This window comes from Strix aluco, chromosome 28 (genome assembly GCF_031877795.1).
Source record: "Strix aluco isolate bStrAlu1 chromosome 28, bStrAlu1.hap1, whole genome shotgun sequence".
Classification (NCBI taxonomy): domain Eukaryota; kingdom Metazoa; phylum Chordata; class Aves; order Strigiformes; family Strigidae; genus Strix; species Strix aluco.
This window is the reverse complement of record NC_133958.1, coordinates 6,668,435-6,694,007: the sequence shown is the minus strand read 5'-3', so window position 1 is coordinate 6,694,007 and position 25,573 is coordinate 6,668,435. Positions and strand designations below refer to the sequence as shown.

The window sequence follows — 25,573 nt, the reverse complement described above, 5'->3', positions numbered from 1 at the left end:
GCGGCCGTTCCCCGCCCCCCGGGGGGCAACGGCGGGCGCCCATTGGCTTGGCGGCGCCGCGGCCCGGAAGTCGGGGCGGGCGCGGCGTTTCCTAGCAGCAGCGGCCGCCGCCATGGCGCCGCGGCGCGGCGGGCCGCTGGGTTACGCGCTGCTGTGCGGACAGGCCGCGCTGCTGCTCGGGAACCTGCTGCTGCTGCAGGGCGCGTCCCGCGGGCTCCCCCACAACGGCACCGACACCGAGGCGCCCGCGCCGGGGCCGCCCTCCGCCGCCTGGGCCTACACCGACCCGCGAGCGCCGCTCGTCCTCTGCACCTACCTGTGAGGGCAGGGCCGGGCCGGGGGCGGGGGGGGGCCGCGGCCTCCCCGCCGCCCCTCACCGCTCCGCGCCTTCCCCGCAGCCCCGAGGAGTTCGTGGAGTGTGAGGAGCCGGCGGACCACGGCGGGAACGCCACGGCGCAGCAGGAGCTGGGCCACGGCTGCGTGAAGGTGAGGGGCGGGCGGCGGCGGCGGCGGCGGCGGGGGGGCGCGGCTCGGCCGGGCCTGGCTGCCCGCGGCCCCCCGGGCCCTGCTGAGCCGGGCGCGCTGCCCGCAGTTCGGCGGCCAGGCCCACGGCGAGGTGGATCACACCCGGGTGCAGTGCCGAGCGCTGGACGGCATCGAGTGCGCCGAGCCGCGGAGCTTCCTGCGGGGCAGCCGGCCCTGCGTCAAGTAGGACGCGTTCTCCGGGGGCGGGAGGGCCCCTTCTCCCCTTCTCTTCTCCCCTTCTCCCTTTCTCCCCCGACACCCCCCGCCGGCCCCTGCACCGCCCCCGGCCCCCGCGGGAGGGAGCCCCGCCGCCAGAAACGGGGCTCGGCCGGCGGGGGAGGCCGCCCCCTCCGCAGCCCCCGCCTGACGCGGCTGCCGACGCTCCCGTTGCAGGTACACTGGACATTATTTTATAACCACTCTGCTCTACTCGTTTTTCCTGGGTTGCTTCGGAGTGGATCGGTTCTGCCTGGGCCATACCGGGACGGCCGTGGGGAAGCTGCTGACTCTTGGGGGGCTGGGGATCTGGTGGTTCGTGGATCTGATCCTGCTCATCACCGGCGGGCTGATGCCCAGCGACGGCAGCAACTGGTGCACCGTGTACTGAGGGGGGCAGAGCCGGCCCCGAGAGCTGGTGGCGACTCCGCTCGCTCCGCAGCAGCAGAACAAACTTCTGCCGTGCACAGATGTGGATTTACAAAGCTGTAACTTAACGTGCAGAACAGTTACTCTTGTTAATGCCTCTGTACAAACCCTGGACGCGAAATTGTTCAGGATATATTGCACTTGTTTGAAATAATCCGGATATTCCCCCTCCCCAGGTGGTGACAGTTTAAGAAATCAGACCTTGCAGACAGAGGTGGTCAAACAAATCTTAATAAAGTCGGGAAGGAGCCGACCCCATGTACTTTCAGTATGAGCAGAGCACGCGCAGCCACGCGGGCCACGAGCGTGTGGTTTTGTGTCACTAGACTTTGCAAACCTTTAAGGTCGAGTAACACAACACAGTGTTACGGAGACTGCGGCAAAGCGATGAGCTCTAATTCTGCATTGTTTAAAACCCTGTTGGCTGGCTGCAGGGCAAGCTGGGTTAGATTTAGTAGAAGCAGCAGCCTTTGGAGAACGTCACTTTCTGCTCTTGCAGGCGGGGAAAGCCACGGTGCAGCAAATAAAGTTACTGTTCAGGCCTCGAAAGAAGCGCTTGTGTCTGTTTATGTAACTCCCTGCCGTGCTGGCATGACAGAAACATCAGCTGCAGGACGCTGCAAGGGCTCCATAGTACGTGGGTTATTTCAAAATTATCAGTTTCTCCTCCTGCCCTCTGCCCTTCGCAGTAAAGTGTTTTTCAGAACCCTCCGGCGTGTTCCCACGGCAGCCGGTTGCGTTCCCCTTCCCTGCTGCCGCACAGTCGTGGTCTTTAAAACTTCCTCGCTAATGGAAGGCTCGTTTCCACCTGGAGCTGGAGGGAAGGGGTGGGAGCGGTGGCAGAGCTGGGAAGGGGTCGGAGGTGCCGAGGGGCAGCTCCCGTCCCTGCACGCGTCCCCCCTCTGGCTCCAGCCCCCGGCACCGGGCGCCTGCGGTACCGAAACAAGCGGGAGCTTCAAGCAGCACGCGCCCAAAAGAGGAAGCCCCACCAGATGCAGTCTGAAAACTTAACGAGCTGAATAAAAACGGGAAAAGGAAGCTGCAGTCCCAGCCAGAACCAGACACAAAATCCATGTACGCAAAAGTCCAGTCACATTTGACATAAAACACAGCAAACACCAGCACTCTGCAAGCCCGGGACCCTCCTGCTGTTGCCATTTGGGTGTCTCTGCCCACGTGGAGCTGCAGCGGGGTTCAATCTGTCTGGGAATTCCGCCTGTTCCAGTTCTGGTTTGTGGTTTATTGCAACAACTCCTCCGGGGAATGGGGTTTCTATCCCGTTTAGGTCACGAGTAATCTCCATTTGGCAGCTCTGAAGAGGGCTCAGGGCCCCGGGGTGGGGGAGGCCTCACCATGAAACCGCCACATTCTTCAGACCAGTGGAACAACGGGGCTGCAAAGCCCACGGGGGGTGGAAAATTATGCAGCGAGCTAGAAAGAAAACAAAAATTTTAATTCCATGTGCAAAAGCTCATCATCATTAACGTCTCCCCATCCTCAGCCCGGCAGCTGCTGGCTAACGGCAGGACCTCAAATCCTGCCCGCGTACGAGAGAGAGTTTTACTGGGACACAGTTACCTACGGAAGGGCTCAAGATGAGCAAGAGCTGGAGCTGTTTTAACATCAGCAGCAAAAAAATTAAACTGGCTCCTGGGGCCGGGCAGACACAGAGTGCATGGAGATGGAGCATTTCTGCTCCAACCTCAGGTTCCCGACCACACGCACCCCTGGGAGCCAGGGATGCTTCTCGCCGTTAGTCTGTCCCCTCGTTTCCCAGCAATGACAAACAAGATCAAAATCTTTTCCAAAGCAGAGGCCACGATGGCCCTTTGCCCTCCGCTGGCTGGGGGGGCTGGGGTGTACGGTGGGGTGTTGTGGGGTGCTCCCCAGCCGGCTGCAGCTCCGCAGCGGGGGTCTCCAAGGGGCTCCAGCCCTAAACTGGGCCCAAGAGAGACCAGGCAGGACTTGGGCAGCTCCGTGCAGCTTCCCCAGCACTCCCCCAGACACGCCATCGCTGCTCCCCTTGCACAGGGTCGCCCCTGTTGCTGCGCCCCGTCGTCCCCCCCCCCGTCCCCCCCATCAATTGTTACCCAAAACACACAATGCAAACAGCCTGGAAAAGCAGCTGGAATTGATTTCTTTATTTAAAAACACAGGGAAAAAGGGTGTTTCATCTGCAGCCGGCATTTACAGGCGAGTAACCGACACCCCGGGCGTCATGGAGCATCGCCCACGCGAGGCACCCCGGCCCTAAGAGCACTTGAAATCCACCACCAGCACGCGCAGAAACGGCCGAAACCGCCTGCGAGTTTCCACAGAAGAGAGCAAACCCGTCTCTCACACCGCTCCTGCCACCCAAGATCCCTCAAACCCGCACGCGTCCCTGGGCAAGCGGGAAACTCACGGCACACACGTCACTGGCAACAGGGAGCAGCGACGGGGGGATGCTCCATCCCCACGCGGGAGAGCTGGGAGGCAAAGGCAGAGGTGAAGGGACACCAGCCCGCTTTAAAAATCACCACAAAGCTCCACCGAGCTCTGGCTGCATCTGCCTGATCACTGGGGACGGGAAATTCCTCCCCATCCCACCACCTGCACCACAGACGGGTCTGGAGCCCGGCTTGACTTCAGTCCCGCATCCAGCCTTCACGCTGTGCTGGGGCTGGGGAGGGTGGGAATGAGAAACAGGAATGTTGCAATAGCTCTGGAGCCACTGGTAGTTTCTCCTCCTGAATAATTAACCCTAATTGTGCAACAAGCTTCTGCTTTACCATCCCAGGCCCGGGGAAACTCTGCCATTACCAAGCAACAAAAACACTTGGTGCTCCATGGTTTTGAGACCTTGCACAAAGTAACCATCATCCCTCTGATGTTCTCCAGAAATGAGGTCAGAGCGCTATCACCAAATGCTGTGACTCTGGGATTGATAGGCTTACCAAATCACTAAAACATTTCTGGAGCACCATGTTATGAGCCAAACAGCAAGTCAGCCTAAAAAAAAAAAATAAAAAATATTCCAAACACTAGTGCAAATAAAGCAAAAAAAAAAGGAACAGCATGATCTAGATTTCTACAATTAAATAACAAATACTAACACTCACCCTGTACCGTTTGCATCGATTCCCACTCGTTTTCATAGTTTCAGTGTTCTCCAGCACCTCCACACAACCCCCTCGAGCCACTCTAACCCCTGAATTTGGCCCGAGGCTGCACCAAGGCGCCTTCAGCTGCGCCTGCCCCCGCCCCAGCGCAGCGCGGCTGGAGGAGCAGCCCCTCCGCGACGGGAGGGGATCGATGCAGGAAGATGCAATTTTAATCTCATTAAGATCCATTGGGTCAACCAACGCTCGGAGCTCAACTGATAAAGCTCCGCTCAATCCCAGGCCGAGCCTCAGCTAGGCTGAAGCACAACTGTCAAACAGCTGGAGACCTGGAAAGGGCAGGGACAAACCAGCTTTTTTTTGCTCCTGGGGAGCATGTTGAGCTGATTTTGCAGAGCAGAGAACATGTAATGACAAGAAAAAAGAAAAAAAAATAAAGCAGGTAACTAGTCCACAGTAAGGGGGAGCCTCGTTAACTCCAGAGCACTCCCCACTGCAATTCCCACCGCGGCCCCCCGGTCTGTCAGCCGGGGCACAGCCGAGGTGGCACCGAGCGTGCCCGCGTCTGCCGGGGGACACGGCCGCGCAGCCGGGCCAGGGCAAGCGCGTTTAAAACGCCCCGTGCCCGCCAGCAGGGCCCTGCGCAGCCCCTGGTGCTCCTGCAGGAGCCGATTTGGTTATGGAAATTACAAATTTGCTCTAAAAACTTCCGCTCGTTTTCATTCCAAGGCGGGCAGCAGGCGAGTGGGCTGGACAAGCCTTCCCGGTTCCACAGATGCTTGGCTTCCGTTGCTTTTTGCTAAAAGCTCTTCACCACCCGGGCAGGGTTCTGGTGCCAGACGGACACAGTGCAAAACTGACACCGTACCTGAGGATCCTCCCGTCGCAGGGAGCCACCGGCCGCTCGCCCAGGCTCACGCTCAGAAAGTACCAACAAACCTCTCGGAGGGGCTGAGCGGGAGCCTGCAGCGCCGGCGTTTAACACTGGCCACAGGTATAAAAAGGCATAATTAAAAGCCAACAGAGTTGTCAATACACCACTGGTCAGGCAGCATAAGGAGCTGATCTCCTCGGGAAAAACTCATCGAATGGGGGAGCTGCCGCGTGTCCCTCGTGCAGGCAGCTGCGGGCTGGCATCTCCCCGGCTCTGCCCAGCTGCCTGGGGAAGGCTGAGCAGCATGAAAGGGGAGAAAAATGTTTTTTCCAAACACAAGAAAGGCCACGCTCCCCTTCACGCCCCTGAGTCCTCCCACTGCTTCCTCCAGGCTTGGTTTTTGGGGGAAATTATGCGGTTGCAGAAGAGGATGCCCCCTCATCCAGGTCCGCTCCACACAGCGAGCGATGGCAGCACGAGGTGCCCGCAGGTCGCCCTGCCCGGAGGCAGCTCCCAAAACACGGACCCCCCCCAGGCAAAGTCCAGGCAGGAGCAGGCAGGGACCCCGCTGCCCGGCAGAGCGGGGCACCAGGACACGGGTCCAGCCGGAGCCCGTATCGTGGGGAAGGGCAGCGGTGGAGGGAAGGGGCCGCTTTACCCCCGCCAAGACGACAGGGTGAGCTCAGTCCATGACCAGCCGCCCGCCCCGCGGGGACCTGGGGGGGCGGCTCGGCCCCCGGTCAGACGTCGGAGGTCCGGATGCTTTCATCGTCCAGGTCGAAGGCGAACGGCTTCTCCTTCAGATGCTGCGGCTCCGACTTGTGCCGCACGCGCTTGCCCGGCGCCGCTCCGCCGTCGCGCTCCGCGAAGGCCGGCACGAACACCGAGTCTCTCATCGAGGCCGGCACCTCCTCCGGCACCGGCTGCCTCCCCCCTGCCTGCGGCACCGGCGTCCAGGGCTGCCAGGAGGAGGAGGAGGAGGAGGAGGAGGAGGAGGGGGCTTTGCACAGCGCTCTCCTCTCCTCCACTGCCTGCCTCTGCTGGGAGGGGGCCGAGGAGCCCCCGGGCTTGACCATGGAGGTGGATCTCATGAAGGACATTTCCTGCAAGGACAGACACGGAGTGAGGCTGGCTGGGGTCGGGTGTTTGTGCTGTGAGCCTTCTGCAGAGCTCTGGGGATCAGGCCTAGGCCCTTTATGCACTCGGCAGAAAGGAAAAAAAAAAAATACAACCCCTAAGGAAACTGAAAGTCTGAATTAAATGGCCCTTTGCCATCAGTCAGGCTCTTGCTCGTGCCTCGGAGCAGAGCAGGGGTCACACAGGCCCAGTTCAATGGCTGAATCTCACTTTTCCATCTTTTTCAAGGAAAATTCTGCAGTGAGTGGTAAACAAACGCAGAGAGGGCTGGGATCTCATCCTGGAAAGGGGCTAACCGCTAAATCAATCTCTCGTACACTGGCATGATCTTCATTTGACACTAAATAGGAAGCAAGAAGGACGTGACCTACCCTCGGGCGGAATTTCAGGGCCTGGACTGCCCCTGTGATTGCTCGGATCCAGCTGCGCATGTCCTCGGGGCTGTCTGCCTGCAAAACACCCCGGCCCCAGTGAGACTTTGCCTCCTGCCGCCCCCGCCACGGGCAGAGTCGATCCCGCAGGCAGACGTGGACACGGGACCGCGGCTGCCGTGCGCTCGCCTCTCCTTTATCCCTGCTTAAAGATCTTGGCAGCACCGTACATTCCCCCCGAGGAGGGGAGCCACTCTCCACACTGCAGCATTTTTGTATCAAGCACAGATAAGGCATTTCAGGAAAAAAAATTGTCGGGTGTTCCCAACTCTGCCCTGCGGATGGTCGGGGTCTGCATCCCGCCACCAGCCCACCCCGGCTGCCTCACCTGGATGTAGAAGGTCCTGGAGGTCGTTATGATTTCAAAGAGGTTGTCCCGCATCAGGAGGTCACTAGGAACAGCGAGAAAGAGATGGTCACTACCCAGAAGTCGGTGTGGATAGGAAAAAAAAAAAAAAAAAAATAAATCCTGTGTTTATTGTCATCGCTAGAGCGTGCTGGGGAAAAGCATGTTGAAGGCAAACCCTGGATCTCATCGGGATTTTGAGAAGGTGACTCCAGTTCCCAGAGACCTTCACCTAAACACTCCAGCTTCTGCTGTCTGCAGGCGAACCCCCTCCCCTCCCCAGACCATAATCCCTCTCATTTACAGTTCATTTTAAATATGAGCTATTACTCATTAAGAATAAACAATTCAAAGATGTATTCATAAATTACATTTTTACTTTAGCTAAAGAGGTTTGTTTTCTTAGTTCATTTTTCATTGCAAGCCTTCAAGTTACTTTGATCTGATCAGCACTCGCTGCAGTAAGTTGTTCCCAAGACATTGTGCAGCCACCTGTGCCAGTTTAAGGAAAACACCCATGTAGGGCCTTGGGCAGCTCTACGAACACCTCTGTCCTTCTGTCCTACGACGGCGATTACTGTGCAGGGCCCCACGCTCCTCAGTCTATGGAGACAAGAGCTGCAGGAGCAGCCTGCCCAGAGATGGGGAGGGACAATGTCCGGCATCCAGCCACACCTCCCCGACTGCTCACGGAGCTGAAGGGGAAGAAATTTCTTAAAAGCAAAACAAAGAGGCGACACGTTGGGGTTACAGGGCTCTGAAAGAAAAGCGAGCGGCAGCACAGCTCAGCCTGGCCCCGGCTCGCAGCAGCAGCCGCCGTTCGGGGCCCGCTGGGCTCCCGCAGGAGGGAGCCGAGTTCCCTTCGCGCCCTCCTCGGGGGCTGCTCCCCGCCAGCAGCTCCGGCACAGCCCGGGGCTCCGGCAGCGAGACGCGGACGGGAGCGTTACCCCGACTTGACCAGGCACTCGTGGGTCTTGCAGACGTCCTTGAGGAGAATCGAGCGCAAGGGCTCCTTGTCCTGCGGAGACAAGAGGAGACGGCGATGGGCTCGGCTGGCCCCGGGGCTGGTGGTGCCGGCGTGTCCCTCCCACGGAGCCCCCCGCGCCGGCACGGCAGCGCGGCCGCCCCAGACCTCTCCCGGGGAGCAGCCGGTGCCAGGCGGGGGCCGGGGCTGCTCACCTGCTCACACTTGTAGTAACTGATGGAAAATTCATCCAGGATGAAGTACCGGCGCTTCCAGCTCTTCCTCTGCACAAGGGAGGAGGAAACCGCTCGGTGCTGGGCTCCGGTGCGCTCCCCACGCTGTCGTGGTCCTGCACCCAGCGCACCCCTGGAGCACCCCCAACCCGGGGGGGGCACCCCGGCACTCACCACGTTCCCCTGCTTCACGCAGTAGCCGCTCTTGAGGACAGGGGGCCCAGCGGGCGGCTTGGTGGCTGAGGTGGGGATGTAGCTCTGCGAGCGCCGCAGCAGCGGGTGGGCGGCCACGTCGCTGCCCTCCCCTCCGTCCCCCCCATTCTGCAACCGGAGAGCACAGAGTTACCGGGAGGGAGCAGGGAGGGGAATTCCCTGCTCGCAGGCAGGACACCCGAGCCGGAGGGAGAAGCAACCTGAAGCAAGCCCCGAGTGCAGCGCTGCGAGCCAAGGGCTAACGGCAACGCCTGGGCACGAGCAGGGGGACGGGCCAGAGCCGAGAGCTGGTTCTATCTCCTTGCATGCAGCTTTTCGGACTGCTGCTTCAGTGCTCTTCACCCTTCTGGCATCCACGTGTTAAAAACAACATTAAGAAATTGGAAAGGCTACAGAAAAGCAACCTGAGGGCTGAAGAAAATCCCCTGCAGCAGGGGAGTTAAAGGACCTTGGACCTCATCTGCCTGGCTTATCAAACCCCGGGGTGACCCGGCTGCGCCACAGACCTTCTCGGGGGAAACTCAAGGTACAAGGAGCTCTTTCACCTGGCAGAGGGACACAAAACAAAAACCACCAGCTGGGAGCTGGTGCCAGACGAACCCAAGTTAGAAAGCAGAGATACTTTCCAACCTGAGGCGGCCATATATCATGGGCATCAACTGCCCAGGAAAGCCATAAAGTCTCCGCTCCATATTCTCTCAGCCAAATTCTCCCAAAAGAGACCGTCATGTTTGGAGTTCAGGTAGAAAAAAAACGTACTTCCTCTGGCCCCGAGTTGTCTCTCCCCAAGTGCAACGCTCGCTGCTATGAGTGCGGCTGGGCTGCGCACGTGGCCATGCACCCAGCACCCATCCCTGCACCCAGCACCCATCCCCGCGCCCACCCCGAGTGCACCCAAGAGCCCCCCGCCCCGCTGCCAGCTTCCCCCCCTCCCCCCTCCGCACCGCCCCGTCCCCGGCAGCTCCCTCCCTTCCCCCTCAGCAGCGCAGGGGATGGGCGAGATGAAACATCTGCACTCGTCTCCTTCCCCCGTCCCTCCAACCCCTTCCTCCAGCTCCTGCTGAGGTTTGAGCATTGCCATGGCAGCCGGGGGGGCTCTCGCCGCCACCAGCCTTATTTGGCACCCGCGCCGGTGCGGTTACCCAGTGCCCTGCCCGCGCGGCTCCTTCCAGCACCTTCGAGAGGCCGCTGGGGTTCCTCCAGGACAGACCAGCAGCCATTTGCCCGTCCCCAAAGTCCCTCCCGGCACCTCCGAGAGCGGCGGAGCAGAGCCCCGGCCCGGCCGGGGAGGGGAAGTCACCCGCTCCCCTCGCTCAGAGATGGGGACGCTGCTGCAAGAGGGAGCGACACCCCGGAGCCGGGGGTCGGGTCTGGGGGTGCAGCTGGAGCGTGGGGCAGCACCAGCCGGCCGGGGCCCAGCCAGGAAACCACGGACGCGCCCAGGAAGCTGCAGCGGAGAAATGGCCATTTCACACGGGGCAAGCAGCAAGAGCGCAGAAAATTTTCCGGCAGCTGATGCACCAACTCTGAAAAACCCCCTCGGTGAAAGACAGAGATTGGGCGAGGGCTGAGGACAGAGCTCGGGGCTCTGGGGAGGCGGCGGCAGGGGAAGAGAGGGAGGCAGAGCTGGGAGTTGGGAGGAAAGAGCAGCTTTAACTCCCTGAAACAAAAAAAGAAAAGTCCCAGGGCCGGCTGCTGACACTTGTTTGCAAACAGGCTGCCCCGGCCGTGCAACACACCGGGAGGGAAGTGGGGAGGCACAGCCCTCCCCTCCCCTCCCTGCCCTTCCCCACCTCACGCACGGGGCTGGGGGGGCAGCGGCATCGCGCGGGGCAGCGGCACCGGGGAGGGATGGCTGGAAGCCCCCCACATTGCTCCGCACCCAACAAACCCCCCTGCACCCGACAAACCCCGCGGCCAGGGAAGCGTTAAAAGCCCCTGCCAGCGAAAAATGGCTGCAATGATCTAATTCTCTGCTCTATTTTTAGTGCTGCCACCGATAAGAGCTGAAGCGAGACCCGGCGCAGGATGAGCACCCGAAGGTGGGAGACGCCGGCGGCCACACGCCGAGGGAAGGGGGTGCAGAGTCACGGCAAGGGGTGTCGGCCACCCCCACCGGGACGGGTCGGTCCCTTTGGGGGCAGCAACACGGGGTCCCTCTGCCCCGAGCACCTCGATGGGGGATTCGGACCCGGGACGTGTGGGTGGATGGTGCGGGATGGAGGTGATCAGGTTCATACCCTCCTCCTCCTCACAGCCCCTCCTCGCATCACACTTCAGAGCGAGGGAAAGGAGAGGTGCTGCAGGGTGCTAAGTGCAGCTATTTATACACCCCTGAGTGGGAAGGGTTTGCAGGCACCAAGCTGGTTTCCAGAAATGAAAGTGCAAACCAGCCTCCCCAGCAGCCCAAACCAGCAACTGCCTCCAGCCCCATGGGCCTCCCTGGACCCCCAGACCCCAGCGCCAGCCCACGGGACCCACGTCCCCGAGCTCTGCTGCTCCCACACGCAGGTTAGAGAATGGCAGAGCCCATCGCTGCTGCCTGTTAACAGAATTTCTCCACCCCTTGCACTGCTGAACACCAGGGGGGCAGGGGGGGTGCTAAAGCAAGAACAACACCCCGACACTCGCCTTCCCGGTGCTCTCCCTTCCTAAAGCAGAAATCTGAGCAGCGTTTGCAACAAGTGATTTGCAGACCCAGCTGGAGGCAGAAGGCAGCTCGCCCTTGCTGGCAGGAGCCAGGCACAAAACCTGCGGGCTGGGACCCCGCAAAGCCCGGCTCAGGCGCCGAAGGGCCCCCGGCAGCGAGGTGCAGGGGTGTGGTGGGAACACCCTCGCCCAGCTACGCACGGAGAAAGCTGCTGCCTCTTCTGCTTATCCCCATTAGCTGCTGCTCTTAAACCATGGGGAACAGGGACACCAAAGCGGGGTGCTGACATCGCAGGGATCTTACCCCCAGGATCTGGGGCAGTGCATGGATCCTGCCAGCTCACCTGGTTGATGGAGATGGGCGTGTGGACCACCACCCCCCCGATGATCTCGGTTTTGTAGGCCACCTGGGGCTTCCTCTCCTGGGCCTGGGCCACCACAGGAGGCTTCGTGATCTCCGCAGCCGGTGGGATGCTGCCGCCCTTTGGCACCTGTGGGAGAAGGAAAGGGGTGAAGGGCACAGGCATCTCTGTCCTCCCAGCCTAAATGCAGCAATATCCCTTTAAAAAATAATAAATGAACAAGCCACCCCAATTAGGGAGGGTGTGGGCCCCACCCGGGCGGTTTGCAGGAGGCACTGAGATGGGAGATGAGAGGTGGTGAATAATTAAGCATCAACTCACATGAGCCTGCGACTCGCCTCTGCAGCCCCATGCGTTTGTGGGACACTTGCTCCTGTAATTGTCCCCGCTCTACTTACAGCCAGGCTTAATGAGGAGCTTTCATCTGCCTCTAACGAGGCTGAGCTGCAGCGCAGTTTCCAAGTTTTCCTTCCCCAGTCTGCACTTCCAGCCCTGCCACGCCATTTATCAGGGTCTCTGGCTCCAACCCACCCACTGCCTCCCGCCCCGGAGCGCAGAGGGAGCAACCACGGTCCCCTCCCTGCAAACCGCACCGGGCACCGGCCGCGCCGAGCGGGGTCCCAGCTGCTCTGAAATCCCTGCTGAGGCAGACAGCTGGACCCGCGCTTAACCTGGGGCCTGGCTTAAGTCCTGGGGGGCAGAGGTCTGTGCTAAGACCTCACAAACCCACAGGCAGGAGAGGAGGATGGGCCAAGGACGAGATCCTGGTCACCCCACAGCCACGCTGCCTGCGCAGGGCCCCGGGTGCTCTGGCTGTCAGGGCGGGCAGCGGCGGGCAGCGTGCTCAGGTGCCATCGTTTCCTGCTTCGGAGATGCTGCTGCCGTGAGCGTGACCACGCCAGGCTCCCGCACGGCCCCGCGCAGAGCACCGGCACTGTCACGCGGGCGAGCCCGGGGCCGAGGAGCCGCCCAGCTGCCCGGCGGAGGAAAGGGTTTCCCAGCGCAGGGGCAGCGGCGCTGGGGGTGCGGGCAGAGGGAAGGAGCAGCAGCTCCGCAGGCAGCAGCGCGGGGGGGAAGGTGCAGGGTCCCTGGTGACGGTCACACACCTCCTGCCTTCAGCTGCCCGGGCCTGGCTATGAAGACAGCAGGAGGGTGAGGAAACACAGGAACCGATTTGCCAAGAGCAGAGAGAGGAGAAGTCGCTGTGAGAAGCAGAAGCTGAACCCGGTTCTCTGCACCAGGAGCAGCGCCCGAACCGCTGCCCCATCCTCCTCGTTAGCAGGCTCATTACAACTCCTGCCCCGCTCTGGAGGTGGGTTTGTTATAGCCAGTATCACCTGGTAGCCAGTACTGTAGCCAGCACCGACCCATAAAAGAGAAGGTACAAGCCAGAGCCTGTGCAGTCGGTGTGGTGGCTTCAGGCGCAGAGGTTGTCCCATCTCACGTATTTGCAGATAAAAAAAGAAAGTACAAGCCAGGTCTGGCCTTGTAGATGACTTTCTCACAGGGACTATAACACAGCACTCCATTTAAACAAAAAACTCAAAGAAAAAAGTTATTTCATAGGCCCCAATCCTAAACCGTTCGTCATGATTTTTCCTTATCTTTAATTTACAAACCACGAGCCCCACGCATCGGCACAGGATCTGCTACAGCCCCGCCAGCACCAAACATCAGCCAGACACTAATGCCAGGCGCGGGGGACCTGCGGCACCTGCCCCCCTCACGGGGACCCCCCACACCCCGGGGCTGGGAGGAACCCACCCTGTGAACACTGAACCCGGGAGCCCCGACACCATCAAACACGGCAGCAGATGGAGCGAGAGGCAGCGCAGCGTCACCCCCAGCACCGGGCAGCTGAGGGGAACAGCCCCCACCAGTTACTGGGTCAGCGACCGTTAATCCGCGGTTCTATGAACGCAGCAGTAAATGAGAGGAGACGGCAGACAGACTCCTCCGGGTCCAGGCACAACCCACCCTGCGATGCCCCACAGCCTGTAGTCGCTACACCTCGTCACAAGACCCGGCGTTCCAGGAAGAATAAAAATCGAGTAAATAAATTATTGAAGCAGAAGAAAGATGCCCTTCGGCAGCCGCAGCGAGGAGGCGGTTACACACGATCCCAGCAGGAGCGACACGGCCCTGAGCACGACGGGGACGATGGGGCCGGGGACGGCTCCCACAGGACCTTCCCCAGGGTGCAGCCGGGCAGGGAGGGCGAAGATGCAGGAGCAAACAGCAGCAAAATAAATCCCGACCAGGAGAATCCGTGGGGATGGTGGAGGCAACGCCCCGTCCGAGCCAGACCCCTGAGACGGGTCACTGCGCAGCTCCGGCCTCGCAAAGGGACGCGGCGAAGGCCGGAGGGAAGCCCGGCAAGGAGCAGCCGCAGTGGGGGGCACTGGGGGGGCGGTGGAGGGGGAGAGCACAGCAAGAAGGAAAGCACAGCTCTTCCAGGTGCTCAGCGAGCGGCATCAAGGCAGGATGCGGCCACACCAGAGACGAGCCTCGTGCCACCTACCGTGATCTTACTGGCCCGGTTCAGCGCCTCCACCCAGTCCTGCAGGTCCTTCTGGTCGCTGGCTTGTAGGAAATAGCGCTGGGATAGAGCATTGATGACTGTCAAAGAAGGGAACGAAGAGAAGAGTTAGGGAACCCCATTCAGACCTTAGCATTATTAAAGCAAATTAAACAATAAATCAACACGACAGCATCTCTCAACTCCCAGTCCCAGAGCGACTGGCAGAGTCATCTCGTAACCTCTCGCATGGAAAAGCTGCCGAAGGGTGTGAAGGGGGACACGGCATCCTTGCCCCGGAGCTTAGGGAGGGCAGGGCTGAAGCCAGGCTTAAACTAGGACTTAATCTAGACCCTTGCAGGGGCGTTTGAGGGCCCCTTGGGACTCCCTTCACTCAGCGTTTGGGTTTTAACCGTCACCCAAAGTGTTGGTGCGAACCCCCACGAGGGGACGTGCCGTGAGCTCTGGTCTCTGTCCTGGGCTACGTCCCTTGTCATAAAGTATCGCAAAGGCAACGCCGCTCCCTTGGGACGAGTACGGGCTTGTGCTGCCATTTCTGTTGCTTTAAACCCGAGGTCAGGGCTCACACACGAGGCACCGAGGCAGCGCGGGTCAGGCTGAGGCCATTCGGGGTGGGGGGAACTGGACAGCAAACGCCTTTCCCTGCGCCAGCGGGAGCCGCAGCTCCCACAGCCTCAAAAAGGGAAAAGCCCTGTGTGGCACAAGGCAGCGCAGCACGACGGGACACGCGGGAAGGACTCAGGAGCACAGCAAAAGCTGTCACGGGGGGGACCCCCAGGGTCCTGCCTTCTCACCAGGCTCTGCCTGTGCGTCTCGTGGGGGGGTCACAGTGACAGGGCCACCACATGGGGCTGTGGCTCACACTAGCCCTGCGCTGGCCCTCTGGCACGACGTGCTGGGTGCTGGCAGCGTCCCCTTCCCTCCCCAACCCCAAGGACGCTGCAGGCAGGGTCTGTCCGGGGAGGGGGGTCACGGGGGAGGCATCGAACCGCAGCCTCCCGCGGCAGCGTGTCCTCCCCAGCAGAGCCCCGCCAGGGTCCCCTCGCTCACCAAAGCAGAACGGAGTTTTCGGCTTCTGTTTCGGGGTGGCGATGCTAACCTGGAACAGAGCAAATGAAAGAAACAATTAAAGGCAACAGCACACGCTAACGGCAGGGAGGAGAGCGGGAAGTTTCTACCCTCAGAAGCTGGTGTTCCCCAAGCTCCAGCCCAGCCCACGCTCCCGGTAACTCCGACACCGCAGCATGAGCGGGGGGTCAAGGAGTGAGCACCCAACTGCTGGCACCCCGCAGCCTCATCACCCCACGTCCCAGCAGCCACCCGGCCCGAGGGGAGGCATCGTCTGCCCCCCAGCCCTGCAGTTACCCCCGTCTGCAAACAAGGAGGGGAGCTGGCTCGAGTCGGAAAATGAACGTGGCCGGCGGGCAGGGCCCGATTCTTCCCAAAGTGCCCCCCGTGCAGCCCCGGGTCGGAGCCGGCCGCATGCCCCCGCGAGCTCTCGGGGACCGGCCGGTATCGGACGTTAACGCCGAACACACGCGGCAACGAACGCGCCGTCCCGGGGGAAGGTCAGCGCGGAGACGGGGCTCCCATCTCCCGCCGTCCCCCCGGCTGCACTGCAAAGCAGAGCACGGAGCTTTCAAAGGCCTCGAAAACGCCGGGTTTCTGCTGGACTAACACAGTTGCTCTTGTCAGCAATTAAGAAAATTGAGGGAAAATAGCAGTGGTTTCTCCCTAAAGAGTAGGAATCATTTATATAAGAATAATATTCCCCAGGGCTCCAAGCACAGCACTCATGGAGTATTTATTCCAAAGGAGGCTTCCTCCTTCGGAGCCAGACTATAATGTTTTAAATATGTTTTCTCAAGCAACCCTCCATTTTTCTGGCGTATTTACCGTTGGTAGTTAAAGCCGCTGGCATATCCCAGTCCTGCAGCTTGTGACCAAATGCTGTCCTACAGCAATTTTCATTTAGACTAAAACGTATATAATTTATAAGTGAGGCTCTTTCTGAAATGGGGAAGGCTCAACCTCCCGGCGTTGCTTCATCTGCGCTTAATTTATAAATCATGATTCAGCAGGAACAGAGAGATCGTCCAATTCTTTATCCAGCTCCCACGTGGAGCTGAGCCCGGCGCGGCGGCCACGAGCCCCCCAGCCCCCAGCAGCAGCCGAGGGGCAGCTCCGCTCTCCACGGCCACGCTCGCAGCCACGGCCCCGCACGTTCCAGTCACCAATCCTGCAATGGTTGTCACTTATTGCACTCTTTTTGCCTTCCCGTGGAAGCCAGATAATGCCATTAAGACACACAAAAGACTGAGTCTCCAGGAGGTCTCATCCTGTGGGCTGCTGCCCTCTAAGCGCTGGGGAGAGCTGCTGGTGCCCCCAACCCATCACGAGCGGGACCTCAGGACCGTCTCTGCCTCTCCATCTTCAGAGGGTCTGATGAGCACCCTCGGGCTGCAGCGGACCCGCAGCCGGAGGCACCGCGCCGGGTTCCTGGGGACTGAGTGCCGGAGCAAGAGGGGCACCGCGGTACGAGCACCAACCCAGGCTCGGCCCGGGGCTGCAGCAGCAACTCCGAGCTGATCGCCAGCCCTGTGTCCAGCTCACACTGACACCACGCTCCCGTCCCCACTCAGCCCCATGTCCTTCCTCATGGCAGAGCAGTTCCTCTTCCTCCCGCGCCCCAACCTCGCAGCCTGGTTCGCGGGTGAAGGGACGCTCCCCCCTTCCCACGGACCCGCTCAGGCTCCCGTCCCAGGGACGACGGCGGGCTCGGGCCATCACCCCTCCCAGGAAAGCCACGTGGAAAAGGGGACAACAGGGAGCATCCGTCTTCCCTCCACCCCGCCATTACCTTGGAGATGTAGGTCAGCTGCAGAGATCCGACAGCACCCGCACCGATAGCCAGGTTCTGCAAAACATTTAACGAGCAATGGGCGTTAAACGACAGGGCAAGGGAGGGGAGACAGGCCATCAGTCGAGGCTGCGAGGCCACTCCCCTGCTTGGCGCTCCCAGTTCACCTCGCACCCCGCGGGCAGCCGGGACCGGCTGTGCCGTGCTGCACTCCGGCCCCGTGCCCTCCTCGGCCCCGCTCCAAACTGCCCGTGCGGCGGCTCCTGGGGTGCGGAATTCACGGCGGGGCTGCTCTGCTGGAGCTTGGTCGTGGCCACGGGAGACCCCAACAGACGAGCGATGCAGCAGACAGCATCCTCCGCCGGGGACCCGGAGCCGCCTCCACCGGGGCAGCCCAGCGGGGAGCCCGGGATGTGCCCACAGACCCGTTAACAACCTCAGGGATGTGCCCGGCGCGGAGCAGGGAGCGGCGTGGGACCCTACCTGGGGGTTGTCCATGTACCACAGGAGGCAGTTGGCCTGGGTGTCCAGGATGAAATACCTCCGCAGAAACTTGCCGCAGGTCTCATTTTCTTCGATGTCCAGGAACCCGCAGATACGGTTCTGTCGATCCAAGTACGGCATGCCGGGCTCCTTCTGGCATCACCCTGCAGAGGGGGGACAGGCAGGGAAAGGTGGGTGCTCCGCTCCCGCAGCCCCAACCCCCCAGGGAGCCGCTCCTGCACCTCCAGCCGCCCCAACCCCTCGGCGCCAGACGTGCCGGGATGCCAGCGCAGTCACCCCGCCGGCGTCCGAGCTCACGAGGGGGAGAGGGAAGGGACAACCTGCCCAGGCTGGCCCAAACCAGCACGTTAGCTGCCTCCCCTCGCTCAAAAACGAGGCATTTCCGTACACGTGTTCCTCCCCACGGAGACGCACGTCGATCCCCAGCCCCGAGAGCCGCCAACCCACCGCAGCCAGGGAGCTCAGAAGGCGCGAAAGCCCGCACGAGGCTCCAAGGAGGGGCTGGGGCTTTGCTCCTCGCCCAGCTCCCTCCTCCGCATCACATCCCACAGCCACTGCAGCTCCGATTTCCCAACCTGCCCAAACCTCCCGCTGCCTCTCCCAGGCCTCCGCAGCCCACGGCTCAGCGCCCAAAAAGCAAAGTCAAAGGGCTACCGCCGCATGTTCACCCGGTGGGGAAGCTGCCAAGCACAGACATCGCCCAGCGTGCCTCTGTGACGGGGAGGGGTGCCAGTGTCCTGGCCCCGGGAGCGGGCAGGAGTGGGACTGAAACCGCTCAGCAAGGAACTGCAGGACTTTGGAAAGCCGGGAGCTGCAGGTGGACTTGGTCTGCCCAACAAACGCTCACTGGCCCGGCTCCGAGACCACTCCTGGCACCCGGCCACTGGCACATCCTGGGGCAGCGACTGACCAATTCCGAGTGACAGCCCTGGGCCCCAAACTGTCCCTGTCACAGCCGTGGTTGTGTCCACCGAGCTGCCCTCCGAGAGCTCGGCAACACGGGGCAGCCCCGGGCCACAGCTCAGCCCACAGAGGGGACAAAGTAGCCACAAAGGGTTTGACGCGAGACACCAGGTCCCTGGGAACCATAACAAAAAATAATCCCGAAGCAGGCTGCGCGCTAGAGAGAGCCCGAGCACACTCCCAGGAAATGGAAAACAATCTGCAACTCCAGCAGAAAATCTGTGCAGCCAGGATGCCGAGTCAGCAGGGAAAACAATGACCCATCGCCGCGGGGCCAAGCCGTGTCACCAGGTCTGCCCGGGCACGGACCCTCCCTGGCCGCTGCCCCCCAGCCAGGGCGGGCCCGGGGGTCCTCTCCGAGCTCCCCGTGGCTGGTGGGACCGCGGCTGCACCGTCACCTCCAGCCCCGCGCCGGGAGCGAGAGCAGCACCGAGAGCCGCGGGTGGGTGGGGGACACCCCCCCTGCCACGGCTCAGGGATGGAGACGGCAGCTACCGAAGGGACACGAGCTGAACCCGGTGAGGTTTGTCCGGTAGAAGAGGGGTGACTCGCGCAGGTGCCAGCAGCAGAGGCTGCACAAATAAAAGATCTCATGCAGAAAAGGAGGAAATACTATTTTTGAGCTGCAGTGGAGTGGGGCCCTGAGAGGCGAGTGTTGTGCAAGAGTTGTGGTGCAGCTGCAAAGGTAGAGGTGGCAGAAAACAAGTCAACCTGCTGTCAGGATCTCAGAGTTTATCACCAGCGTTTCAGAGATGGGTATCAGGGCTTTGCTAGGAGGGAAATCGTCCCGCCTCAGTAGAAGGATCGTTTTAAAGCAACAGACTTGCCCTGATGCAAGGGTTATGTGGGCACTTCACATTTCACTGCTTTTTTGTGGGGTTATTTTTGTGGGCGGGGGGAAGCACACAGAAAGCAGATTCCCAAGCGCCTTCAACCATACCAACACGTTCAGACCAGGCCTCATAAACTCTCTCTTCCTCCTGCTGCTAATAAAAGCCCAGAGATTCCTGCTTATGAGGGGGATGAGAAAGACCCGAGGTGTGCTGCCGGCAGCACGGGGATGAGCCCCGGCCCCTCGGGGCTGCGGTGCCAGACCATGGGACACCTCCGGGGACTCCCTGCGTCCCCCTCCCATCCTTAATTATACGGGCTCGGCTGAAAGCCCACAAACCAGCTCGATCTCCTGTGCGAGCTGACCTCAGATTGCACTTGGGTATGCAAAACCCTTTAGGCAGAGGAGACTGTGATTGCTCCAAACCGCCCTCCAGACCGTGCTCCCCCCAGCCCAGCTCCTGTCCCCTCACCTCCCACTGCCCGCAGGACACGAACTGGCCGTCTCCTTGCAGCCACCACGAACTGCACTTTGCCATAGGAAAAGGATAAAAGTAGCATCTGCAGCTCCACCAGCATGTGGGCATTTGGTTCCCCTGCTCAGGAACTCTGGGAGGGCCAAAAAATGCTCAGTTTGCACTAAACGTTTACTATTTATACAGCACTTTGTAAACTCCAAATCGTAAATATTTCCATGCGAGACCCAAACTTATGGAAGGACACAAGACTAAACCTGAGGGGGAGAGTAAGGACCTGACAGAAAATCAGCATCATTTAAAAGCGCAGATGCGTCCCCGAAGGCCTCGCAGTGAGGAGGAGCTTCAGACAACATCCCTTATGGAAAGAGGACGGGCACCAGACCCGCACCGGGCGCAGGAAGCGGCGATTTATGGGCGATGCCCACGCCAGATTCGTGGAGCCTGATCTGCCACCCAACAACCCCCTGAACTCCCCGAGCATCACCCCACATCGAGCCCTCAGGATCTCATTACCAGACCCCGCTTATGAATTTAGGCCATTTCGTAGTGAAGCCCATCGGAGACTTCCAGGACTCTTCCCCACCTCTGAAGCAACAGATTTCCCAGCTTTTTCAGAGTCATAACATCCCACCAAAACCAGGATAACCCTTTCCCGGCTCAGTTAACAACATGACAGGAGCGATTAAGCTACAGAGGGTCTACAGCAGAACTACCCTCTCGCCTGCCTGCGGAGCCACAGGTAAGCGCGGCCCCGGGAGAGGCGGGAGGTGCCGGGCACCGTCCGAGCCCCGGCGCTCTCTGCGGTCACCGCTGGCTCAAAGGCCTCGTGGGCAGCCGCACAGCCAGACTTTCCAGGAAGCGCCCCTGGCCACCAGCGCTCCGCCACGGCCACCAGCACCGCCCCGGGACAGCAGAAAACGCCGAGGCGAGGGCAGAGCTGAGCTGCAGAGCGCGGCCGCAGCTCGGCCCGTTGCACCTGCAGGCGCCCGCATCCTCCTCCTCCTCCTCGCTCACGCCCGACTGCCCGAGCCGGTGCTGGCTGGGGCGCAGGACGACCCCCCCCGTTTCATGAGGGCTCCGAGGCGGGACACCCGCTGTCCCCACGCAGCCCCGAGGTGGCCGCGGCGGCGCAGGGCGATGGCTTCTCCCTGCTCTGGGCAGGAGTCCGGGGCTGCCGACGTCTGTCCGGCCGCCACCCCACAGCGACGGCGCAGGCAGAGCCCAGCGACCAACTCCTGCTAACTCCGGCCGTTCGCCTTCATGAAATAATGAACCTGTTGAAAGGCAGCCTGGGAGCACCGCGGATACACCGCTTCGTCTCAACCGTCGGAGGGGGGGGGGGCGCACCCACACTCTGAATAGCTGCAGAACCAAATCCTCCCCCCCGCACATTTCCTACCAATCCCACAGACCCAAAGCTCCCCGATCTCCCCCAGGGATCCCCCTCCCCAAGCAGGGGCCACCCCGGCAGGAGCAGCCCCCGCTCCCTCCAGCCCCCCAGCCCCAACGTGCGGAGCCGACCCGCATCGGGGGCGGGGGCCCTTCCCCCCCACCCCCCGCGCCACGGATGCTCCCAAGTGCTGAGGCAGCACTTTCTGCCCCATCCCCGCCCCGACGGACCGGCCCCACGGGCGCTGCCTCCCCCCACTCGGGGCCGCCCCCCCAGCCCGCTCCCGGCGCCGGGGGTTGGGGGGGGGGGGGGCCACGGAAGGGGAAACCCCTTCTCGGGGTGGGGTGCGGGTCCTGCCCGCACTGGGGTGAGGGAGGATGGGGACGGGGCAGCGAGGGCTCCCCCCACCCCGCCCCGCGGTGTCCCCGAGGGGCAGCGCTGCCCGGGGGGGCTCCGCGGACAGGCGCAGGCCCCCGACACTCACCCCGCGGCGTCCCTGGGCTGCGCGGGCCGCGCATGGCCGGCGGAGGGGGCGGGGGGGCGGGGGGGGGTGTGCCCCTGGCTCCGCCGTCGCTTCTTTCCGGGTTAATTACGTCTCCCATTAGCAAACCCGGCCCCGGATGTGAGTGCGGGGAGCGGGGGCGGCTCCGTGGGGCGGGGGGTGTTCCCGCGGGGCGGGGGGGGGGTCCCGTCCCGGGTGTCCCCCCCCCACGTTCCGTGTCCCCCCTCCACGCACCTGCAGCGGGGCCGGCTCTGTCCGCGCAGCCTCGGGGGGGGCCCCGCTGCGGGGTTGGGGCCAGCCCGGTCCGGGCCCCGCCGTCGGTTTTGCACCCCCGCCGCGGGGTGGGAGAGCCCCCCCGAGAGCCCCTGCCCGGCCCTGGGCGCGGGTCCTTCCTGGCAGAGCCCCCCCACCCGACAGAAAACTGCCCCGTGGATCTGCAGCCCCCGAACGGCTCCTGCGCCAGCGCCGGGACGCTCCAGCAGTTTCCCAGCCCCGTCCTGCGGGTCCGGGGGGGCGGCTGCACCCCCCGCGTGAAACTGCCTCCCCCGGGACCAGTGACCCCGGCCGAGACCAGGGACCCCGACCTAGACCGGTGATGCTGACCAGGACCAGTAACCCTGACCGAGACCAGTGACCCCAGCTGAGACCAGTAACCCTGCCGAAAAGCAGTGACCCCGACTGACACCAGTGACCCTCCCCGAGACCCTGCCCAGGGCAGGAGCCAGACCGCAGCCTGGTGAGCAGCCCAGTGCTCTGCCGTTGGCCCTCCCGTTGGCTTCCAGACCGCGGGGGACATCGTCACCGCTTTAGAAAACCTTTCGCCGCTCCCGTGGCCTCATTCTGGCCTGTGATGGCCAACGCAGCAGCCCCTGAGCACGGGCAGCGGGCGGGGAGAGCAGCGTGCCCCTCAGGCGGGTCGCCCCAGTCCCGCTGTCGGCCTCAGACCCACCACCCCCATTTCTGTCAGCAGCTCGGACCCTGCCGGCCCAGCCGCACCTGGGGCAGTTTGGGTGCTCGCACCTTTCCACACCAGCCCGAGGCTGCGCCCGGGTCTCCGCTTGCGCAGACTCGCAGAGTTCAGGCCGGGGAGAGAGGCCGGAGGATCAGCCCCAGCCCAGACCCCACGAAACCAACCCCGGCGGCACCGGCAGTGGCGCGGGGGGAGGAACAGGCGCCCGGTGGGGTTGGCACTCCGCCCTCGCAGGGCAGGAGGGGAAAACCCCACCACGTAACACAGCAGTCACGTCAGGTGGCCAAGCCATGGCACCCAGCTCCCCAAAACGCTGCAGACGCCCTCGGGGGACCCGGCACTGGAATCTGTAAAGTTATTTGTGTGCTGCAGCGCTGGCGGTTCCTCCTCACCTGAGAATGCTGCGAACACGAAGCCCGGCGTTAATAGTTGCTGTTGGGAGCGAGCAGAGCGTGGGCAGCAGCGGGTCACTGTCCCCCTTTGCGACACAGTCTCAGGGCCTTTGCTGTCCTCGTGAACCCCCTGCACGGTGCCCGTGGGGAAGCTGCTCCCTGTTCTAAAGCCGAGGGCGATCAGGCGCGTACAGAGCTCGCAGGCGCTGCCTGGTCACCCAGAAAACCTCAACCAGTCGGTCGTTAGTGCATCGCCTGAGCCCGTCACCCACACGCGGAAGGTCCCTCCCTGGCCAGGGCGACGCGGCCACAGAAAGTCAGGGGTGCTCCCACCCCCCCCGGGGACCAGCTCTGCTGGTCTCCAGGCAATGCCAGTGACCCCAACCTCCAGCTCTGGGCCCCGCGCCGCTGGTCTATCGGGGGGGTCCTTCCCTTTATCATTTTAAGGCAAAACTCTAGTTGTGAGGATGCAGTGCCGTGCATTTGAAGATTTTTTTTTTTTCCCCAAGCAATCGCACGCTGTTCAGCACTTGCTGTACCAAGTGTTGTTAAGTAAACACGTTGCCTCAACCCCCAGCGTTTCCTACGGCCTGGGTCATTTTTAGAACAGAGGTTTTTTTCCCCTTCCATGTTGCAGAAGGTTGCCCAAACGCTGCTGCTGAAACCACGTGTGTTCATTTCTGTGACTCTGCTGTGGGCCCCTGTCACCGCCCCGGGAGCTGACAAAACCACAGTCTGTCACAGCGAGAGCAGCCTCCGGCCCCTCACCGGGCGCCCGGAGCGTTTGTGTGAGCGTGGGTGGGGGTGAGCCGCCCCGTTTGGGCCCCGGCTCCTGCAGGAGCATCACTTGGGGCAGCTGCTGCTGGAGTTCAGGTGGATTCGGGGACTCGCTCCCCCCCGCGCTGCCCAGGACAGTGTGGGCTCCCCGTGGCTGCACCTCGGGAAGTCCCCGCTTTCTCCGCCGAGCTGCATCTGGCCCCGAAGCACTTTCTCCCAGCGTGGGTGAAACCGATCCCGGTGCTGCCGGTCCCGCCGAGGGCGCACGGGGAGCTTTGCTCTCACGGGCACTGTGCAAGTGGTGCTCTCCCAGCAGTTTGCACAAGGGTTGTTTTTTTCACAGAAATTTCCTGCTGGGCCGTGGCAGGGCCGCTCGCCCCGTCTATCCCCCCTCAAAGCTCGTCAAATAAATGCACCATCCAGCGGCTGCTCTCCCCGCTGCTGCCAGCCGGCCGCAGCCACGTGTCGGAGGAGCAGCTTCCCTCCCCGCTCGCATCCCTCCATGGTTTCCCCGTTGGGGGACAGGCCATCCCCACACCCTGCCGGAAGCTGCAGCCCAAAACGCGTCATTTATTAATTACATCAGGAGAAAAGCAGAGATGACCTCCCTCTGCACCCCCTCCCGCCAGCGCTCCCGGCGAGCCCCGACAGGACCGTGTACAACTGCATCCTGATACACCTGGGGTGACCCCAGCCTGGGTGCCCATTTTGCTGTCTGACAGCAGGATTTTGGCGTTGCCCCTCATGTACCTTCTCAGAGAAGGATCATTCCTCAGGGCAGCTGGTGCGTTGTCCCTTGCACGGCCTCCCCGTGCACTCAGGTGGCCACAGACCCTAAAGCCCACCCTTGCCCGGCTGCAGACGCTGATGGGGCCGGAGTCAGTGCCAGGCACTCACCGCAGAGCTTGTGAAGGTGCTGTAAGGGAAGCAAAACTCAAAGCATGAAAAACCACCAGTTATGGAAATGCAGGCCACAGCAACTGCGTTAGAATTTAAAAAAAAGGCAAACAATGAGGAAACAAGGAGGTTGGAAAAGCAACTTTCCTGCCTCAAAGCAGGGGTGGCCGCTCGATGGAGCCGCATCCAGGCAAGCTCGGGAGGTCTTGTCGGTGGATACCACCCCCCCGCCGCGGGGAGCAGCGCCCGCAGGTGTAACAGCAGAGGGGAGATGCAGAGCGTCGGTGCCGGGATTTGGCACAGCCTCACCCACACCCGCCTGCAGCGCTCGTCCACCCCACGCGCGTCCTCTCCGTCCCACTGCCGGCTGCACCGCCGGCCTCCCGGCACCATGCTCTGCCAACCACCGCCTTCCCCCCCCCACCCCCCCCACCCCGGCCTGCTTTGCTAAACTGTTCCACCGAGTATTTTTATAGCGGGGCATCTCCTGCAGAGCTTGTGACCTGCACCAGGGCCTGGATCTGGAGCAGCTCCGTTTTCTACGGGCGCAGTCACATGGCAGCTGGTCACGCTGCTGCTCTTCCATCATCCCGAGAGCCTTGCAGTTCTCCTCCCGTGTTTTTCAGTGTGTTTTGCTGCTGCAGCCTGCCCCCGGGTGTGAGCAGCCCCTTGAGCTCACATGAGCAGATGGAGGGGTATGAGGGGATTCCAGGGCAGGGCACTCTCTGCCCCAGGGCCTTTGGGGGTCCCAGCAGCATCTGGGGTCCCCGCAGGAAAACATCTCTGTGTTCCCAGGGGAATTCCGGAGCAGGCCCACAGCAGACACAGAACAATCTGCTTCCCAGCAGCCAAACACCCCCCTCAGCTGGTGTTCACCCTCACAAGACTCGATATCCACATTCTCCAGGACTTCTGACCCTTACCCGCCAGCACTCACCGAGGTCTCTGTTTCAGGAGCATCCTGCAGCAGGGAGTTCCACGGCTGGATC

At 62.0% G+C, this 25,573-nt stretch overlaps 2 protein-coding genes across 3 annotated transcripts; one reads left to right on the top strand and one right to left on the bottom strand.

Annotated features, from left to right (window-relative positions):
• The first annotated feature begins 64 nt into the window (after positions 1-64).
• TM2D2 (TM2 domain containing 2) lies at positions 65-1,722 on the top strand. Its single transcript, XM_074808218.1, has 4 exons — positions 65-318; positions 399-486; positions 593-708; positions 919-1,722. Exons 1-4 carry the CDS (start codon positions 113-115, stop codon positions 1,130-1,132), a joined length of 624 nt encoding a protein of 207 aa, XP_074664319.1. The 5' UTR covers positions 65-112; the 3' UTR covers positions 1,133-1,722.
• Positions 1,723-3,296: 1,574 nt separating this feature from the next.
• Positions 3,297-23,326, bottom strand: PLEKHA2 (pleckstrin homology domain containing A2). Of its 2 annotated transcripts, none has more exons than XM_074808122.1 (12): positions 22,911-23,326; positions 17,363-17,526; positions 16,880-16,936; positions 15,070-15,118; positions 14,002-14,099; positions 11,463-11,609; positions 8,431-8,577; positions 8,239-8,307; positions 8,007-8,077; positions 7,042-7,105; positions 6,654-6,731; positions 3,297-6,248 (listed from the first exon to the last, which is right to left on the bottom strand). In XM_074808122.1, exons 2-12 carry the CDS (start codon positions 17,501-17,503, stop codon positions 5,886-5,888), a joined length of 1,284 nt encoding a protein of 427 aa, XP_074664223.1. In that variant the 5' UTR covers positions 17,504-17,526; positions 22,911-23,326; the 3' UTR covers positions 3,297-5,885. The 2 variants fall into 2 exon arrangements, with proteins under 2 accessions (XP_074664223.1, XP_074664222.1); XM_074808121.1 differs by lacking the exon at positions 22,911-23,326 and adding an exon at positions 21,531-21,579.
• Positions 23,327-25,573: the final 2,247 nt, after the last annotated feature.

Bases quoted from the DNA above. Each gene is read 5' to 3' on its own strand.
- TM2D2 (XM_074808218.1), top strand. From the start codon at position 113: ATGGCGCCGCGGCGCGGCGGGCCGCTGGGTTACGCGCTGCTGTGCGGA. The intron at 319-398 runs GTGAGGGCAGGG...CCTTCCCCGCAG, and splicing joins CTCGTCCTCTGCACCTACCT to CCCCGAGGAGTTCGTGGAGT. The intron at 487-592 runs GTGAGGGGCGGG...CGCTGCCCGCAG, and splicing joins TGGGCCACGGCTGCGTGAAG to TTCGGCGGCCAGGCCCACGG.
- PLEKHA2 (XM_074808122.1), bottom strand. From the start codon at position 17,503: ATGCCGTACTTGGATCGACAGAACCGTATCTGCGGGTTCCTGGACATC. The intron at 7,106-8,006 runs GTAACGCTCCCG...CGCTGTTCCTAG, and splicing joins GAGTGCCTGGTCAAGTCGGG to TGACCTCCTGATGCGGGACA. The intron at 6,249-6,653 runs GTAGGTCACGTC...CTGTCCTTGCAG, and splicing joins CCCTGAAATTCCGCCCGAGG to GAAATGTCCTTCATGAGATC.